Source organism: Rana temporaria, chromosome 4, assembly GCF_905171775.1.
Source record: "Rana temporaria chromosome 4, aRanTem1.1, whole genome shotgun sequence".
Lineage (NCBI taxonomy): Eukaryota > Metazoa > Chordata > Amphibia > Anura > Ranidae > Rana > Rana temporaria.
In genome coordinates, this window is record NC_053492.1 from 316622799 (window position 1) to 316643624 (window position 20826).

The 20826-nt window shown below is 46.5% G+C and overlaps 1 protein-coding gene across 3 annotated transcripts in view; it reads right to left on the reverse strand.

Moving 5' to 3' along the window:
• The window catches only part of PDE10A (phosphodiesterase 10A), a 361988-nt gene that overhangs the window by 128897 nt on the left and 212265 nt on the right, over positions 1 to 20826 (reverse strand). For all 3 annotated transcript variants that reach the window (XM_040350636.1, XM_040350637.1, XM_040350635.1), the window contains one exon: positions 3972 to 4158. In XM_040350636.1, the coding sequence (XP_040206570.1) occupies positions 3972 to 4158 (187 nt within the window). The remainder of the gene's footprint in view (positions 1 to 3971; positions 4159 to 20826) is intronic.

The following is a 20826-nucleotide window of genomic DNA, read 5'->3' on the forward strand; positions in this document are numbered from 1 at the left end:
AGGAGTATTGACACATTTTTATGCTGGGACTTATGTTTCCACAGCCTTTCTTGCCTTTAAGTTTTTGCTTTTTTCCTGCAGCAAACTTCTATTAACAGTCAGGCTGGGCAATCTAGATCCAGTGGTCCCCCCAGTCTGACCAGCAAGTGTGTGCAGGCTGCTAGCTCCGTGGTCGGTCAGCCGCGACTATGTCCCACCCTGGAAAGCCAGTGCTGCCAAAACTGCGCTGGGTTTCGAAGGCGCAAGTCGGCGTAGGTGGAAGTGGGGCGTGAGCCATGCAAATTATGGGACGAGCGCCAGACAGATACGTATCACCAACTGCGCATGCGCCGAGACGAGGACGCATCCCTCTGCGCATGCTCATAACCACGTCGGAACAACTGCCTAAAATATGCCAGATCACTGCCTATGGCGTGAACGTAACCTACGCCCAGCCACACACACGTCCAACGTAAACTGCGCCGGCTTGTGTTCCCTGGTGCAGACCTTTGCATGTCTGCTGCTGGGTTACACCTCCTTTATGAGGCTTAACTTTATGCCGGACGTACAACTTACGCGCACATCGCGTAGCCTGTGTCAGGCACATGTACGTTCGTGAACAGGGCAACATTTTGAAGAAAACCTGTTGAGCCTTCAAAAGACTTGAGACGCAGGTTCACCTTCCAGTAAGACAAAACGAAACATACAGCCAGAGCTACAACGAAATGGTTTATAGTAGATCAAAGCATATTCATGTGCTAGAATATGAATGAAAAGTCCAGACCTAAATCCTATTGATAATCTATTGTGGGACTTGAAAAGCGTTATTCACAGACGCTCTCCATCCAATCCAACAGAGCTTGAGCAAAAATATCACTCTAGATGTGCAAATCTGGTAGAGACATCCCCAAAAAGACTTGCAGCTGTAATTGCAGAGAAAGGTGGTTCTACAAAGTATTCACTGCGGCTGAATACAAATGCACGCCACACTTTTCACATATTTGTAAACAATTTAAAAAAAAACATTTATAATTTTCCTTCCACTTCACAATTATGTGCCACTTTTTTTGGTCTATCACAAAGTCCCAATAAAATACATTTACGTTTTTGGTTGTAACATGACAAAATTTGGAAAATTTCAAGGAGTATGAAGGCACTGTAAAAAGAGGAGCTGTGTTGTCCCCCAAGGACACACGCGTCCCCTCCTCACCACTCACCTGACCTGCATATGTTACTACTGAAAACAAAATAAAGTCTTCTACTGTGTAGCAACGCAGTGTTCATTTCAGAAATGGATGAACTGAAATACCAATCTTTTCGCAAGTAAAATAGTAAAACGGATCCCATCCCATATATGTAGTTCTCTTCAATAGATTTTTATTACAGTACACAGGTGACATGGTACCGGCTAAAGGTAAAAATACTTACTGTAGTTCCAACGGCCCTCACCGGCATTTTCTCCCAGGCCCTGGTCTTCAGCCGTCTTGATTGGCCGGTGAAGGATGACATGACTCGCTCACATGCGCAGGAGTGCAGTCATCCCAGCACATGGCAATGTCCCGAAATGTAACCCGAGGGGCACCTCTGTTTATATCTACCCCCCCAAACAAATTTCTACCTTGTTATTTAAAGATTTTCATGCCCAGTAATCCTTACCTTAAAGCAGAGTTCCAGCCGTTTCTGCGTTTATTAAAAGTCAGCAACTACAAAAAGTGTAGCTGCTGACTTTCAATAAACCCACACTTACATGTCCCATGGTCCAGTGATGTGGCCGCCCAAAGCCTTGTTTTTTTCCCTCTCCTCTCTGCGAAACCAACATCACTACTGTGGGCACCCAGCTGTGACAGCTTGCGGCTTGACAGCCTGGTGCATGTGAAAGTCGCGCTGCGTGTCCTATATGGCCAAGCAATCTTCTGGGGCCTGTGACGTGTCCCAGAAGATTGCAGGGAGGGGTGGCCTAGGCGGCCGGAGCAGAAGCGGGAACTGGGTACCTGTCAAAACTAGGTACCCGCTCCCCCCCTAAAAAAATGACATGCCAAATGTGGCATGTCAGGGGTCAGGATTCCTTAAAGCGGAAGTTCCACTTTTGGGTGGAACTCTGCTTTAATCTAAGTTCCCATAATTTTCCAACCCATAATTTCCAATTGTAACAAATAAATCTTTAGAAGTAGATCTATAGTCTCTTACTGGTCTTGCTGCTGTACATTTCATCGTCTTGTTGACCTGAAAAGTCTAAATTGTCAGGATGGGATGTGGCCCTTGCTAGAACTATCCACGGATGTTTTGTTGCCGACGTGGAAGAACTGGTATGTTGTCAGACCAAAGATCAAAGCAAGCTTTAGGCTGGGTTTACAGCACTGCAAATTGGATGCAGGTTTTGCCGCATTCAAATAACAATAGCAGGAGATTGCAACTGGCTCTCTATAGAGCCGGTTCACATATGCCTGCTGTGGCTCCGATGCAAATTTGCACAGGAGCCCTGTGGTCCGTTTCAGGTCCGAAGTCAGTTAAAAATTCAGGCTGAAATTGTACCTGAAAAATGGAGAACCCGGGACGCATAGGACCCCTGCCATGAGCCACATCGGTATTAGGTGTGAACCCAGCCTTACTGTTTGTTAAAAACATTTAAGAAAACAAGGCAGAGTTGTAATAAGAGTGTGGGCGGAGGCATCATTGGCCATAGTTAAAATGGTTAAACCCCCCCCAGGAAGTTGCACCTACAGGTAAGCCTAGATTAAGGCTTACCTGTAGGTGTTTGCAATATCTCCTAAACCTACATGGTTTAGGAGATATTTGCCAATAGGTATACACCGTTGTCTATGGTGCATGCACACCGTAGACAACAGTGCAGGCGCAGTGAGAATCCCCTTTGAATGCCGAATTTGCAATGCCGAATTTGACGGCTCCCGCGCACATGCACGGAGTGGCATCTTCGCCGATCCGGCCAATCACAGCGCCGGAGCGGCGATACCTGGAAGTAACCTTCCGGGTATCTGTGGAGAGATGTCTGCGGCCAGAGGGGGAGACGAGAACGGCTTTGGGGACTTCGGTCTAAGGTAAGTAATGCATAATGAGCTAGTATAGTCATATTAGCTCATTATGGCTTTGTCTTGCAGGTGTTTTAAAAAAATGATAATAATCCCGGTTTACAACCTCTTTAAGCTCTTATTTTAATTTAGACATCTTACCGTTGGGTCCTAATCCTCAAAGCAAATTAAAGCAGAACAGAAACCCTAGCAGCAGGCAGAACGAACATATCTACAACCTGTATTCTCACATGCATGGGGCATTGCTGGTACAGAAAAGTAAAAATCTCAGTACATTGAAAGGTGTCCACTCTCCTGAAGCAACTGACAGGGATGCAGACTAAAACTAGATCAGCCTGATGCCAGCTCACCTGTCTGGTATGCTTGTCCTTATTCTTTGGAAGTGGAAGGATCTGGTTTTAAGTTGGACTGTGTTTGCATGTGTGGGGTGGGGATTATGGGGCAACAGAGTCACAAAATCTGATTGACAAGGACTAAAATTCAGAATATTTTGTTGCTATGCACAACCAAGCAAGTTTACTGCAATCTTAAAAAGGCAGCATTGGGAGATCACTACTATGAGGGCCAGAATGACCCAGTCTGTACCTGCAACACCAAAGGCAGATCAAGAACATTTTAAAAACATAAGTCCTGGTTCACACAGGGGTGGCTTCAAAGTCGTCCGACTCTGAAGCCGCCCCAAACAGCACAACCTCAGTGCGGCTTTCAAACAACTTCTTTAATAGAAGTACATGCAAGCTGCTCCAAAGTCACCCCAAAGTAGTACTTTTTCTAAGTCGGAGCGACTTGAGTCGCTCCTATTAGAACGGTTACATTGTACTGAATGGAGCGCCACTTGTTAGGCTGACAAGTCGCCTGACAGGTCGCCCCTGTTCGAACCGGCACTAAAGGTTTATGTGAATAGCTACTACTATAAACAAAATACAACAGTAAATGAGTACTTACATTTGCACAGTGTAAGGCTAAAGCACAGAAAACAGCAAACATTTTGAAGTTATTCTCATCGGTTTTAGAGAAGGCACTTCCACTCAGTTTGTTCACCATTTGGACAACACCAATAACACTGCCTCTGCTTACAATAGGCATGCATAAAATGTTCCTTGTTGTATAACCTGTATATAGATCCACTTCTCTGCAGAGATACAAAAATGCAACTTAAGTTACATTGCTACTCCTTTATATCCGTATATACATGGAAAAATAACACATACAATTATCCATTATTTTTTTAATGAAGTCCATCATTCATCAAACTAAAAAATAAATAAAAAAAAAAACTTTTAGGGAATGCATGCAATAGCGATGTTATTTATGTAATGAGGAATGCTTAACTAGTGCACTAGATTTCATCATGTTAATTTAATCATGACAACTGGATTACCTTTTACAATGCTGCATGTACTTTAAACAATGACATACTAATTGCATAACTAGATTATATTATATTTGGCAAGCGTTAAGTAGACATTACGGTCTGTGAACAAATGATAGTTAAGCCCCATACACGTGGGCAGAATGTTGGGAGACATTTGCCGGTACAAAAAATACCGGGCGGCATTCTGTCCACGTGTATATGTCTGTCGGACATGCATACTGGAAAACCAGCAGCTGACTCCCCTGATCGGCACCATCAGCCAATGACAGAGCGCTGACCGGTGTGTTCAGGCGGGGGGGCGTCCCCCCCTGTCAGAACACAACAGCTCAGCGGAGGAGATCACTGGACTAACCTTGCATGGTAAGTACAGCCGCTGGGTTGCACAAAACAAAACTGCAGTGTGTACCAGGACTTAATGTATAATTTATATTCAAGAACAATGCAAATCATAATTCCAATTAGGCAAATAGCTTGAAAAAAAGCCGGCTTGCCCATAAAACCTACAAGATAAACTTAGCACTGATTATTTTACATTTCTGAACTTAGAGAAGAAGACAACTGCTGGCCCACAGAGCTTCCCCATGGAATTTTCATATTTATTATCATGGATGCATTATTATAAGAAAGTTAGATTCTTCCAAGATAAGGATAAAATGTGAGTCAGAGTCACCATCTGACCTTTAAAAAAAAATGATATATTTTCAGTTTGAATATTTGAAATGTACTATCTGCTACTGTGGTAGTGGTGGATGTGTAGGGGCAAGCCAAAGTCACACTTTGAATGACAATTGCGCGGTCATGCGACGTGGCTCCCAAACAAAATTGATGTCCTTTTTTTCCCCAAAAATAGAGCTTTCTTTTGGTGGCATTTGATCACCTTTGCGATTTTTATTTTTTGTGATATAAACAAAAATAGAGTGACAGTTGTGAAAAAAAACAATTTTTTTTACTTTTTGCTATAAAAAATATCCAATAATAATAAAAAAAAAAATAGTTTTCTCAGTTTAGGCAGATACGTATTCTTCTACATATTTTTGATAAAAAAAATATAAAAAAAAAAAAATCGCAATAAGCGTATAGTGATTGGTTTACGCAAAAGTTATAGCGCCTACAAAATAGGGGATATAATTATGACATTTTTTATTATTTTTTTTACTAGTATCGGCGGCGATCTGCACATCGGACACTTTTGACACATTTTTGGGACCATTCACATTTATACAGCGAACAGTGCTATAAATATGCACTGATACTGTATAAATGTGGCTGGCAGGGAAGGGGTTAACACTAGGGGGCGAGGAAGGGGTTAATGTGTGCCCTGCATAGTGTTTGGGGGAGGTGACCGATGGTTATCCCTATATACAAGGGACACCATCGGTCTCCTCTCCCTGACAGGACGTGGATCTCTGTGTTTACACAGAGATCCATGTCCCTGTCTCTGTGACTGCCGATCGCGGGTGCCTGGCAGACATCACGGCCGCGAGGCATGCGCACCTCAGTGGCTGGAGGTCGGAGGCCGTATATAGACGGCCTCCCGTCAATTAAGATCCACATTGCGGCCATAAAAAGTCGTCGGGCCGGCGGGAAGTGGTTAAAAAGAGACTTAAAAAAAAAATAATTTCCAAGTTTGTTTTGCCTGGCTAACATTTTGAATACACCATACCTCCCAACTTTTTGAGATGGGAATGAGGGACACCTATCAGCAAAAGTATGCAGGCATAGGACACCCCCCAGCCATGCCCCTTTAAAAGGAGAATTGTATAAAAAAAACAAATATTGGTTAAACCCACAAGTGCTTTTTTTTACCACTAATATTCCTTTATATTGACTTTTGAAATTTATAAATGCAATTTAAAAATCAGATGAAAGGTTTAGCGTTGGAAAACACTTTTTGATAGATGCATTTTATATACATCTATATAGATCAGACCAAAATGAGGGACAAATGAGGAGGAATGAGGGACATTGCTCCAAATCAGGGACAGTCCCTCGAAATCAGGGACAGTTGGGAGCTATGAATACACTTAATTTGTAAAGCAACTCATTTACAACTGCATTCACACTGCAACACAGCCTGGAGCTGTGCTGCATTTTATCACAGCATATTGTACAGAGCCGCATGAAACTGTACAGCAGCAAAGCGCATCACGCTGCTGTACAGGGGCATGAATTGAAGTATACTTACTGTACACTTCAATTAAAGTTAGGTGAGGAAAAAAAAGGGAGCTGTGTAATGCACTGAATTGCACAAGAGGTTATCCATATAGTAAACTTAATGTGGAGTTATTCACTTTAAGGTCATCACAGAGGACAAGGGGGCACGCTTTACACCTGGAGGGAAAAAGATGTATAGCCGGATTCAGAAAGACTTACGCCAACGTATCTACAGATACGCCGCGCAAGTGTAAATATGCGCCGTCGTATCTATGCGCCGTACCCACAGAACTAGTTACGCCTGAAAATAGGCTTCCTCCGACCTACGTAACTTTCCTATGCCGGCGTATTGTGGGCGCATATTTACGCTGGACGCATCTGGCGCTTCCATTGATTTCCTATTCAAATATGCAAATGAGGGAGATACGGCGATTCACGAATGTACTTGCGCCCGACGCGTGGTGCACGCAAGTTGTACGTCCGGCCTAAAGTTATTCCATCAAAAAGCTGGTTTATGTCTGCACCAGACGTGCACAGGTGAGCTGGAGAGCAGCTACAGCAGCACCGTTACGGACGAGCTGAGCAACCCCACTTGCAGGACAACACATCTGTCTGCCAACATGCCAGGGGCAGCCGTGGTCCTAGCACTACTAATGTGTCCACCGGCACGTAGGAGGGCACGGGAGAGGATATACCGCACACGCATGAACGTCTTTGGCATGGGTGATTCAGAGGTGTATCGCATCTTCAGATTCAGCCCTGCTGCCATCCTGGAATTAGCCACAACCCTGCATGATGACATCACCAGCAAGACACATCGCTCACATGCAGTGGAGCCACTGGTCAAGGTACTGGCAACACTGCATTTCCTCGCCAGTGGATCTTTTCAGCGTACAAGTGGAGTCGTGTCTGGGATGTCACAATCCACCATGAGCAGATGCGTTCACCAGGTTGTCCCCACAATCCTCAGACGCATGTCCCACCACATCATCATGAGCATCTGCGGCAGAAGGCAATGCAGGATTTCTTCAGATTTGCAGGATTCCCACGCACCGTGGGGGCCATTGATTGCACACATGTGGCACTACGCCCCCCCCCCCCCACAGAGCACATATACCGTAATCGTAAGCATTGGCATTCCATCAATGTACAGGTGATAGCCGATGCCCAATGCCTCATATGGCACGTCCGTGCCAAACACCCAGGGGCCAGCCACGACAGCTACATATACCGTCAAAGCAACATCCCAACAGAATTCGAACAGAACGTCTACGGGAACAGCTGGCTGGTTGGTGAGTGACATGGGAGTCAGGCATGACTGTCCGACCCCATGATGCAGACATCACGAGGGGCACATGCACGACCAACATCCTCCTGTCTTTTCCCTTCCAGGTGACTCTGCATATGCACTTGGGCCCCATCTCCTGACTCCATTCTGGAATCCCCAAACCAGAGGAGAGATAAACTACAATGCTGCACACATACGTACCCGTGCAGTGGTGGAACGCACATTTGGCCTCCTGAAGTCCAGTTTCCGATGCCTGGATAAGTCCGGGGGGACCCTGTTGTATTCCTCAAACTTTGTGCGCCAGATCATGGGTGCATGTTGCATGCTGCACAACTACGCCATGAGAAAGGGCCTGGAGATTGACATATGTGATGACCTCACTCCCAAACCACACAGTCCCCCCCTAACCGAAGCTACCCCGTCTGCTGAGGGAAGAGCAGTCAGGAGATGCCTCGTGGTAGGCATCTTTGCACATTAAACACAAACATTCATCATGGCACAAGGAGAATGCACGCATGCACACCACTGTGGTCCCTAGCTCACACACACCACATCCACATCACATTGGATTAGCCCAAGTCCACCATGCAGGACTTGGGAGCAGCAACACGCGCCAAGGTCCCAATGGTGTCGCTGTCCATTCATACCACATTCACACGGTTGTGGGGATAACTTCTCCCCGACGACCCCGGGTGACACACCTTACTGGCAGGTATGTCACCCCCACATTCACACACCAGTCACACTGTAGCCTGCACTACTGACCGTGTGCAGTCATAAATAAAATAAAAGGCTCATGACCTGAGCATAAATAAAATAAAAAAAACTCATATCCTGAGCACAAAAAAACATAAAGTAGCTCATACTGTGAGCACAACCAAAAAAAAAATACGGCACTCATTTGCCCTGACGTGGGCTGCGCCTGGTGCCACCCCTCTGTCTCCTCAGCTGCCTGGGGGGAGCCTCGGGTGGGGGGGTGGGGCATCTGGAGGTGGCTCATCCCCAGGTCTGCCACTCCTGGCAGGTGATGGCTGCCTGCCCTCCAAGGCCACGGCAATGCAGCTGAGGAACCGATTGGTCTGGGCCTGCATCCTCAGCTGGCGGGTGATGCTGTGCCGCTGGTTGTGCTGCCTCTGCCTCCCCTACTCCTGGATGGCAGCCATGTTGGCCTGGACCGCCACAGTCAGGGTCTGAACCTCTGACACAAGGTTTGCTGTGGTGGCCTGCAGCTCCCCCAGGCAGGCGACCACTGCTGCACAATTGCCGCTGACATCCTGCACTGCATCTGTAATCTGTGCCGAGGAGACCAGGCTGTCAGCCACCCTGTGCAGGTTCCCGGCTATTTCCCCCATATGCCGGGTCTGGTCCCTTGCAATTTGTTCCTGCACGGAATCAGGAACACCCCTGGTCTTCCGTGTCGCCTTCCTGGGGGCAGAAGTTGCTTGGGACCGGCTGTATGATGAGGCCCTTGAAGGGCTTCCCCTGCTGGGGGCTGAGACAGAGGGGCTTCCCCTGATGGAGGGGAGGTGTGAGAGGGCCCAGGCAAAACAGAGGCCTCCTCTATATAGAGGCAAACCTGGGCAAGGTTCACAGTCTCCTCCTCAACCACCTTGAGAGGAGAGGTGTGGGCACTCCCCTCCACCGCTGGATCTTGGCTTCCTAGGGGGTCAGGCTGAGGATGTTCCGGGGAAGATGGCGTGGGATGGCCACCGGCAGCAGATGGCCCCGCTCCCTCCTGCACATCTGTGGATGACACAAAGCATTCACATGTTGGTGGACCCACACACTTGTCACATGTTCCCTTCCACCCCCTCACATGCTACACACCGGATAGGGGATAAAAAGCACTTACCTGTCCTCGAGGCCTGATCAAGGGAATCAAAGCCCTCCAGGCCTTCCAACTGCTCCCTCTCCAGACACCGGGCAATCACCTCCTCCTCCGGGGTCAAGCTCACCGCACATGGTGGTCCGCCCCCCGTGCCCCTCTAGTGCTTCTTGATGGCGGCCACCTTCTCCTGAACATGGCGCCTCAGGTCATTAATTTTTTTATTAAGGTCCTTGGCGGTCCGGGACTCATTGTCAAGGGCACTGACATCACTGGCTATGGTCTCCAGGATGACCTGTTTCCTGGTCCGGCTGGTATCGCGACTTTGGGCACCATGGAGGAAGACGTGAAACTTCTCTATGGCAGAGATGAGGACTGCCTTCTCCTCTGGCGAGAAGTTCTTCTTCCTCCTGTCCTTCTCAGAATCTACAGCACTGCAAAAGTACCTTGCTCAGGGGGGGGAAAAAGCAGGATGTACTTTTGCGTCAGACGGGCGCATGTCTGGGCGTATTTATGCGCTCTGCGCAAGTCGGTGGGCCGGCGTATACCAGGAAGTTGCATCGGCGTAGTTGTGAGCATGCGCACAGTGAAGCGATCATACGTCCACGCATGCTCCGTTGATGATACGCCGGGCGTAAGCCACTGATCCACGCTCAGGCCATCATTAGCATAAGGTCACACCCACGCCGGCTTACGCCTTCAAATTTACAATACGCCGGCGCAACGTTGGGAGCAAGTGCTTTGTGAATACTGTACTTGCCTCTCTAGGTTACGTTGGCGTAGCGCATATGAGCTAGTAATCTCCAAATACGGAAAGGCTAATTTACAGTAAAAAGAGGAAAACACTGCAGTTTACCTCTCTGGCAGCTCTCCTTTGGGTGAAAATGTACCCTGCGGAATATATCAAGCTCCTTTTCAGAATAATGTACTAAACTGGCCAGAACCAGCTCTTAAGGGAGTCTATTCCATATTTTCACAGACCATACTGTAAAGCCGGAACACAGGCTTCCCTGCTGCCTACTCACTCCTGCACATACAAGAACATTTCATAGCTGCTAGACGGCTCAATACTGCTCTTCACCACCGTGCCGAGGATGGACTTAAACCACAAATGAAGACTGCTTACTTTACTATGCTTTTACCACTCCACAATTTTGTAAGTAGTTTTAACCCCTTGTGCACTTTATTAAATTTTGAATTCCACACTTAAGAGTCGCCTTTCTTCCCTTTTATATCTTCAGAGTTGCTTCTCCTCAAACCAAAGTGCTGCCACCACCTCACCATTATCATCCCTCTGACCAGCTATCCACCTCCACCAGAGCGTTGTTACCTCCTCTCTGTTTCATTCTGTAAAGAAGCCTTTCCGTATTTGGAGATTACATCTTTTTCCCTCCAGGTGTAAAGCATGCCCCCTTGTCCTCTGTGATGACCTTAAAGTGAATAACTCCACATCAAGTTTACTATATGGATAACCTCTTTATTTATACATAATAGGGCTAAAAACATTCTTGCATCACACAATTTAGGAGGAGAGCAACTGGTGGAGTCAGTGTTAGACAAAGACCTAAGTGTTTAGGTTGATCACAGACTTAATAGCATGCAACGCCAAACTGCATTCACTAAAGCTAGCAAAATACTTTCTTGTAGTAAAAAAGCTATAGATTGGAGAGAGAGAGAGAGAGAGAGAGAGAGAGAGAGAGAGAGAGAGAGAGAGAGAGAGAGAGACCACATTTGCCCCATATACTATCTCTCTCTCTCTGCAATCTATAGCTCTGACAGGCACTCAACAGGTGCCTGGCCGACCTCCACACAGTGGCAGCGGACATCAAAAACACACTCTCAGTGGCCAATTTGGAGATGTGCTCAGACATACAGGCCATAGCTCTGAGAGTGGAGGAAGTCGAGGAGACGCAAGCCCCCCCATGATGCCTCACTCTGTCAGGTACAACAAGTCACAGAATCGCATGCCATCCATCTCAGATCAATCGACATATTAAGAATCTGGACAATCGTGGGAGTAGCTGCAACTTCCAGGTAAGAGGACTCCCATTCAGTGCAATGGGCAAGGGTGTTTTGGGAGCGCTAAATACAGCGCTCCCAACGCGCACCAATGATACTGCTTGCAGGATTTTTCCTAATGTCCTGCAAGTGCACACACTGCACAGAATGGGAGGCAGTTTTTAGGCTCTTTTTAAAGGCTATTTAAAAATGCCTGAAAACTGCCTCAGTGTAAAAGGGGTCTAAATGAAACCATGGGCATTGTATTTTCTTGTGTTAGTACAGACAACGTTCAAATGTCTGTACTATTATATTTTGTCAAACGCAATCAAAATATATTTGACTCTAAATGAAATCATGGTATGGCCACTGCTACCCAGGTGTTCCTTTATATGAACATTCATAGTAAGCTTTGCATGATTTGAGATTACCAGGTCCAGCAGTGCATCATTTCCAGTTGGGGCTTCTATAAACTGAACAATGCAAGATGTTGTGTCAATCGAGAAACTGCACAGTGAGTAACACACTGATCGCTGTGCTCCAACCTTGACTCTCAGTTTCACTACCTAAACTTCAGCAGTGAGATCACCATCAGAGGCTACATGTAAGCAACACTTTTCAAGAAATAAGATACAGCCAACAATAGGGCACACACCATTAGAGGTACCTTTTTGGTACTTATATTGCATCTATCATTGTATTTTGTACTTAAAATCCCTTTCTTGGAGTATAACACATGAGAGTAAAAGCAGAACTTCACTTACTAAAGTAATTCCTGCTCATGGGCTAGGGCTTCCAGATGTAAGAAGTCTGACATTTTTTCAAATTTGACATGTGCATTTTGGACAGACAAAATTTGAAATTTAGCCCAGGTCAGAATAGGCTGAGATCAACCGGATTCCCTGTATCATCTTGAAGATTGATGTATGCCACCATTGCAGTGTTGCCAGATTGAAACTGGACTTCAGTCCCCAAACCAGAAAGTCCAGTGTAGAAGGGAAAATTAAATTGGCTTCAGCTCCAGAACATTAAATCGGCAACGGAACTTCCTCCGATGACCACGTCCCATGATCAGACAAGGAAGCCAGGGCACCATCATCCCAGGACCACACATCTGTAAAGGTCCCACCACTTGAAGTATGGGCACCCCTTCTTTAGGAAGGAGGCTTGTTGCCATTCTTGGCAGGCTTGGGGGTCCAGACACTGAAAGGGAGCCTTCTGCTTCACATTAAAGCTCTTAAAAGAAACAGAAAGGCTTTTGCTGCTTGTACAGAGGTAAGGGTGCTATTTTCTCTCATAATCTTTGGAATAAATGTATCCAAGGCATTGGTGTTCACCTTTGAAAGACATACGTTTCAACTATTTCTTCTAGTGGATCTCTGATGAATTTCAGCCAGAGCACTCCTCTCACCTGTCCACACAGGAGCGTGATGCTTCAGGAAAAAGCGCCAAGCCCGGAGATGTGTGAACCAGCTCTATTAAGATTCAGTCAGTCTCCTGTCATACGAATTAGATCTGGGAAAAACCGCATTAAATTTGCATAATTGTGAACCCAGCCTTAAAGGACTATTGGAGATGGCGGTACAAACAAGCAAGCTACAAACTGATATAGAAAAAACATTTACAAATCTTTATTCCAATGATCACAGCATTGGTGTATGGACATAACCTTCATATAGCAAAGAGGATTACAGAGACATCTGAATATCAAATACTAATATGTCATCTACTGGACCTGTGTTCTAATTTTTGTTGAGTGAATCACTTAGGGGTGCAAACACCTTGCCCAGATGAGGCCATTCAGTGTACAGGTCCTCTCCAGTGCGAGGATGTATAGAGGACAGGATTAGGCTGAATATTACAACCTTTCTAGACCACCAATCCTGTCACCTTAGGTCCAGCAAGTTTTTATGGATCACCTCTGTGAGGAAAACTCTTTGCGGTACCTTGAGTTTTTTAAATGTTTAATGCCAGAAAATTTCCCCTAAGGAGTCATCTGCGTCCTCTCACCCCTCCTCCTCCAACTCCTCCCCTTCCAACCCTAGGAAGGGTGGGAGTAAAAATTCACAAGGAAGCGTCTGTGGTGTCAGAGACCTGGATTTTTAACAATCGCCCCTCTAAAAATACTCATGGATATCTTGCCAGTTGTTCCAGCACAGTGAAGAAGACAGCCCAAAATTACTCCTTGGATACGAAGGTCCCTTAGGAAATAGCCCCAGAAGGAGTGAGTGGTAATTCAGCTGCTGATTCAGAGCCAGATCCAGTCTATTGTCCCATAAATTTATTTCTGGAGGAAAGACCATTATCAACACCAATGTGAGTGTTAAAGCGGAGTTCCGGCCACAATTTCACTTTTTAAATATAAATACCCCTGTAATACACAAGCTTAATGTATTCTAGTAAAGTTAGTCTGTAAACTAAGGTCCGTTTTGTTAGGTTGTTACAGCATTTAGACACTTTATAAAATAGAAATTGACTGGGGCCATCTTAAGTGTGGGCATCATGAAGCCAGACTGTATGACTTCCTGGATTTCAGCCTTGCAGATCTCACACATGCTCAGTGCTGCACAAGCAGTGTAATGGGTTTCAGATCAGGTTTCAGCACCTGTACTGTCCAAGTCACATGATTCTTTGAGACTGGGGAGTGCACAGACTCCTGGAAAGTTACACCCACTACATTCCCAGGAGTCTGTGCGGTGTAGGTTAGGAAGCTTAAGCACCTAGGTGCAGGAAGAGGGAAGATTAACTATTCTGCCTAGCAACAACACTTTGAAGGCATCTAAAAAATATTTTTTTTTCTTAAAGGACTAATGACATTTTTTTTAAAACTACTGATGTAATGTTATATTTATGGGTGGAACTCCACTTTAAGTCCCCAAGTCAATATGGACCAAAATCTCTATGAATTATTTCCAATGTTCAATCTATGCCACCAAGAATTATAAATCCTCCTGTTTGAAGGAGTGCCTGTGCTTGATTGGCTGTCAAGCTGTGGAGCTAAGGATGCAAGGATGATGGTCATGTCTGTGTTAATATGGGAAACAGGGTTGAACTAAGATGCATTATACCAAAAGGCTGAAAGTGACATGGATTATGCACAGTGTATAGTGGAATTTCCACAGGCAGGAGAGGGTATATTTTCATTGTGTACCAGTCCGGACCTTCATGAGTTTGGTGCATAGCATAATTCATATTGACCATATGAGTTTTTTTTTTTTTTTTAAGTTAGGAATTTTTTGTATTCTGATGCACAACTGATATACCTTATTTGAAGTCAATGTACCTGTTGAGTTTTACTTTTTCTACCGAAAATTCTCCATTAAACCATTGGGAAAAAAAAGATAAAACCAAGGAGTCACTTCTGAATGTATTGGGGAAAGTAGGTGAGCAACACCCTGCACAAAGACTCTCACTAATGAATGAGATGCAAGCACTCTCTACAAAAGATTTGCTAGAGACAAAATTTGACCTTTAATGGTACCAAAGTCCAAATGCTAATCCATACTAAACTGGATGAAAGACAATAATCTTCCCGTGAAATACTTCCTGAGTGAATTTTTATAACATTGCAACAGGAAAAGTAGGCTTGCCAAAAGCTAATTGCTTAGATTTTAGGGGTGTAGGAATAAAGGAGTTTGCAAGATCTATGTGCCTTAGAACTTGTGCTTCAACATCCCAGCCAATAAAGCTAACCACCAAGTAGGATGGTGGACAAGCACCCATGAAAGAAGACCTGGTGGATCTGGTAGGGCCCATTAAAAGTCCGCCAGTTCAGAGTTTTGAGAATCATCGGAATGCTCTCTCTTGCTCTCTTGATCCAGAGAAGCTGGTGAGGGAGGATCTTTAGCGACAGGGGGGGGGGGATTGAGTTCAACCATGGAGTCACCAAGGCATCCACGGCAAAGACCCATGGCAAAGATCAAAGGCAAACCCATTCAGCTTGTGGAAAATTCATGACAGGAGATCTATGACTGGTGTCCCACACCTGCAGCAGAAGTCTGGGTAAGCAACCAATCCCCGGGAACTATATGCTGATGACTGAGAAAGTATGCCTGCCAATTTTCAATCCATAGAATGTGAACTGTGGACAAGTTCCTTCTTGTCCCCCCTTGATGGTCAATGTAATCCACCGCAGTGGTGTTGTCTCACTAAATCCACAAGTTCCAGAATGTTAATCAGCAATTGAGGTTCCACTGATGACCAAATCCCCTGTACCACAAGGTTCTCCAGCACTTTGCCCAAGCCCAAAAAGCTATAGTCCACCATGAACACATTCCAGAGTTTTGGGAGATAGGACCCCCCCATTGCAGCATCAGACTGAAAAACACCAGGTGAATGAAATGATCCAGACACTGCTTTTCCCATGCATCCAAAATGTTAAGGGATATGTCCACCTTTCGTAACATGTTACACCCATATTCAGGGTCGAATATGTTACAGGTGTAGTAGCCCCTGCACCCCCTCAATCCCCCCCTACTTTTCTTTGTTCTCCCTCCTCTCACTGTCACAATAAGAAAAAAATGTGGCAGTGTGGGGCTCCGACCACCTGGTCACGTCATTCATTCAAAAAGTTCTGTGAATGCAAAAAAAGGGATTTTTAATAACAGCTTACCTGTAAAATCCTTTTCTTGTAGTACATCACGGGACACAGAGCAGCATAGCCATTACACATGGGTTATATAGTGTACCTTCAGGTGATGGACACTGGCACTCTCCGACAGGAAGTTCCCTCCCTATATAACCCCCACCCATAGTGGGAGTACCTCAGTTTTGTAGCAAGCAATGTGTCTCCCAAAGATTCCCCATAAGAGGGGTGGGAGCTCTGTGTCCCGTGATGTACTACAAGAAAAGGATTTTACAGGTAAGCTGTTATTAAAAATCCCTTTTTCTTTATCGTACATCACGGGACACAGAGCAGCATAGCCATTACACATGGGATGTCCCCAAGCAATGCTAAATGAGGGGAGGGAGAGCATCCAGGTAAAGCAAAAAAACAGCGGGTGCCAAAGGACAAGAGGACTTTATACTGCGGCCTGTAGAACCGCCTGCCCGAAGGCTGAATCAGCGTTCCTCCTAACGTCCATTTGATAAAATTTAGCAAACGTATGAACAGATGACCAGGTCGCTGCCCTGCAGACTTGAGCCATAGAGACCTGGTGATACGCTGCCCAAGAGGCGCTCACAGCTCTAGTGGAGTGAGCCTTAACCGACAAAGGCGGGTTTTTCCCTTTTAGGCCATAGGCCTGAATAATCAACTGTCTAATCCATTTGGAAATGGTGGCTTTAGACGCTGCCTGACCCTTCTTGGGTCCTTCTGGCAGAATAAACAAGACGTCAGTCTTGCGAACCTGGGCTGTGGCCTTCAAATAAATCCTAACAGCCCTGACCACATCTAAGGAATGTAGCAATCTCTCCTTCTTTGAAGAAGGTTTAGGAAAAAATGACGGAAGAATCAAGTCCTGATTTAGATGAAAACTAGATACTACTTTCGGAAGAAAGGACGGATGTGGCCGAAGAACGACCCTGTCCTTATGTAGTACTAAATAGGGTGCCTTACACGACAAGGCTGCCAGTTCCGACACCCTCCTGGCGGAAGACATAGCCACCAAAAAAAAACAATTTTCTAGTTAACAAGACCAGCGGGATCTCAGATAAGGGTTCAAAAGGCTGGAATTGTAAGGCCGATAGAACCAAATTTAAATCCCAAGGATACAGGGGAGCCTTCACCGGAGGATTAATCCGAATAACCCCTTGTAAGAACGACTTTATTAGAGAGTGAGAGGGTCTTTGGAAAAAGACTGATAAGGCAGAAACCTGCCCCTTGATTGTGCTAACAGCTAGACCCTTCTCTACTCCTAACTGTAGGAAATCCAAGATTCTCCCGATGACATACTTGCGGGGAAGCCACTTCCTAGCCTCACACCATGCAATGTAGGCTTTCCACACCCTATAGTATATAAGTCTAGAGACTGGCTTTCTAGCATTAACTAGGGTGGAAATAACCTGGCCAGAAAGGCCCCTGTTTTTAAGAATTAGGGATTCAGCCGCCAGGCCGTCAAATTTAAGGCTGGTAAGGCAGGATGGAAGAATGGCCCTTGTGAGAGGAGGTCCGGCCGCAACGGGAGGACCCAAGGTTCCTCTATTGCCATCCTTATTATTAAGGAGTACCAAGGCCTCCGGGGCCAAGCCGGGGCTACCAGAATCATTGGTTTGCGCTCCACCTGGATTCTGTGAAGAAGACGGGGTAGCATCCGTAACGGAGGGAAGGCGTAAATCAGCGCAAACTGTTGCCAAGGACATACCAGGGCGTCCGTCCCGCAGGCCAATGGATCCCTTGTCCGGGATACAAATTTGATTAGTTTCGTATTGAACCTGGAGGCCATGACATCCACCTCCGGAGTTCCCCATCTCTGGCAGATGTCCTGAAACACTTCGGGATGGAGAGACCATTCTCCCGGGGACATTTGTTGGCGGCTGAGAAAATCCGCCTGCCAATTGTCCACTCCGGGGATAAACACTGCTGAAATGCATGGAATATGGGTCTCTGCCCAAGAAAAGATTCGGTCCACCTCTCTCTGGGCTGCCAGACTTCTGGTGCCGCCCTGGTGGTTTATATAAGCCACGGCAGTGGCGTTGTCGGACTGTATCCTTACTGGGGAGTCCTGTAATACATCTGTCCATGCTACTAGAGCCAACCGGGCTGCTCGTATCTCTAGGACATTTATGGATAGAGTCGACTCTCTTTTTGACCACTTCCCCTGCTGGGTCAATCCTTCCAGGACTGCACCCCAACCCGATAGACTCGCGTCTGTGGTAACAATTCTCCATGAGACTGGACTGAACGATCTTCCCCTTAGAAGGTTGTGCGGGGCTAACCACCAGCACAGACTCTGACGTGCTGCATGGGATAGAGATGGGAAGATCCAGGGCCTGGACCCTCTTGTCCCAGGCTGCGAGAATTGCTCTCTGTAGTTTTCGAGAGTGGATTTGGGCGTAGGGCACCGCTTCGAAGGTCGCCACCAACTTGCCCAATAGGCGCATACACAGACGAACGGTCGGCCTTGCGCTGCTTAGAATTACTTGAATTAGCTCCCTTATAGAATCCACCCTGGACTGGGGAAGAAAGATTTTCTGATGCACAGTATCTAGAATCAGCCCAAGATATTCCAATCTTCTTGTGGGCTGTAAGGCCGATTTGTCCTGATTTAGGATCCAACCCAGAGATTCCAGGTAGGTTACCACTAGGCCTACTGCTTGCCTCAGACTGGCCTCTGAGAGATCGATCACTATAAGATCGTCTAAATAAGCCATAACCAGGATCCCCTGAGATCTTAGGTTGGCCAGAACTGGGGCCAGAATTTTTGTGAAAACCCGAGGGGCCGTGGCTAGCCCGAAGGGCAAGGCCACGAACTGAAAATGCCGATGTCCCAGAGCAAATCGGAGAAACTTGAAATGCCCGGGAAAGATCGGGACGTGCAGGTATGCATCCTTGATATCGATAGATGCGAGGAATTCTTTCCCTTGTAGGGCGGCCACTACGGAACGAACAGATTCCATTCGGAAAGAGCGAATCTTTAGGAAGCGGTTTAGGGCTTTTAGATCCAGTATTGGTCTTACATCGCCGTTGGGCTTCGGGACTACAAATAGATTTGAATAAAATCCTTGTCCGCGCTCCAGGGCTGGTACCTCCATAATCACCCCTTGATTTAAGAGGCGGTCTAGGGCCGCTAGAAGCGAGACTCCTTTTTGAGGATCGCTTGGGAGCCTTGACTCCTGGAAGTGGGGAGGGGGAAACCCCCAAAACTCCAGCTTGTACCCCTGGGCCACTGAGGACAGAACCCATTGGTCGGAGATTCTGGCCTTCCAAAGCTCCGAGAAGAAGCGGAGTCTTCCCCCCACCCGAGAGAGTGGGGGCGTTCCTTCACAAATTCGCTTTAGGGGCAGCTTTAATTGGTTTACGAAACCATGGCTTCTTGTTGCCTGAAGCTTGCCCTTGCGACCTGTTAGCAGGCGAACGGCCAGCAGGCCGTCGATACTGCCTAGAGGGTGACGGTCCTGAGACTGGAGAGGTTGGACGTTTAAAGGCAGGTCCCCGAAACCTCTTAACAGGCAAAAGAGTGCTTTTGCCACTGGAGATCTTCTGAATATATTTGTCTAGATCATCTCCAAACAATCTTTCACCCTGGAAGGAAAAACCCGTTAAGAGTTTCTTGCAGGGGGTTTCTGCAGACCAGTTTTTTAACCAGAGAAGCCTCCTCATATGAACCAGAAATAAGGATAAACGAGAAGCTTGCTGGATGGAATCCTTAATGGCGTCAACGGCAAAACATAAAGCTCTGGGCAAGTCAGCTAGGTCCTGAGCTTGTTCTGCCGGAAGGTCCCTTAAGACCTGTTTGGTCTGTTCCTTCAATGCCTGGCATACTCCTATGGCAGCCACAGCTGGTTGAACTACTGCACCTGCAGTGGCAAAGGAAGCCTTTAACAACGTTTCAAGTCTCTTATCGACAGGGTCCTTGAACATATGAATATTGTCTACTGGACAAGTTAAGGCCTTGTTCACACATGAAATGGCTGCGTCCACTGTAGGGACAACCCATTTCTTAGAAAAACTTTCTTCCAAAGGATACAGCACTGAGAACCTTTTAGGAGGAAGAAAAATCCTATCTGGTTTGACCCAGTCCTGAAAAATTAGGTCCCTCAGTAAGGGATGGACCGGAAACACTGCATTGGATTGAGGTGCCCTTAGGGAACCTAGAGAGGATACGGCAGCCTGAGGTTCAGGCAGGGGTAACTTAAACTCCGTCCGTACCATGTCCGCTAGGGACTGGATCCATAACCTCTCTGCTTGGGAAGCTGAAAACGGCTCCTCTATAGTGGACTCCTCAGAACCCTGTTCCAAGTGGTCTTCCCCTTGCTCCGTTGAGAAATCTAATTCCTCTGCGGAAAGGATCTCTTCATCTGGAGACTCAACCCTAGGGGATGGGGACCTAGCCCGCTTCTTCCCAGGTAATGAGGCTGAAATCAAAGCAGCCATTCTCCGCTCAAAACCACTCAAGGTGGTGGCTAACATCTCCTCCGTAACAAAGGTAGGAGTTGGTTGAATGGGGCCAGCCGCAGCATCCAACACCCCTGGTGGCAGATCTAGGGCAGCAACCTCCAG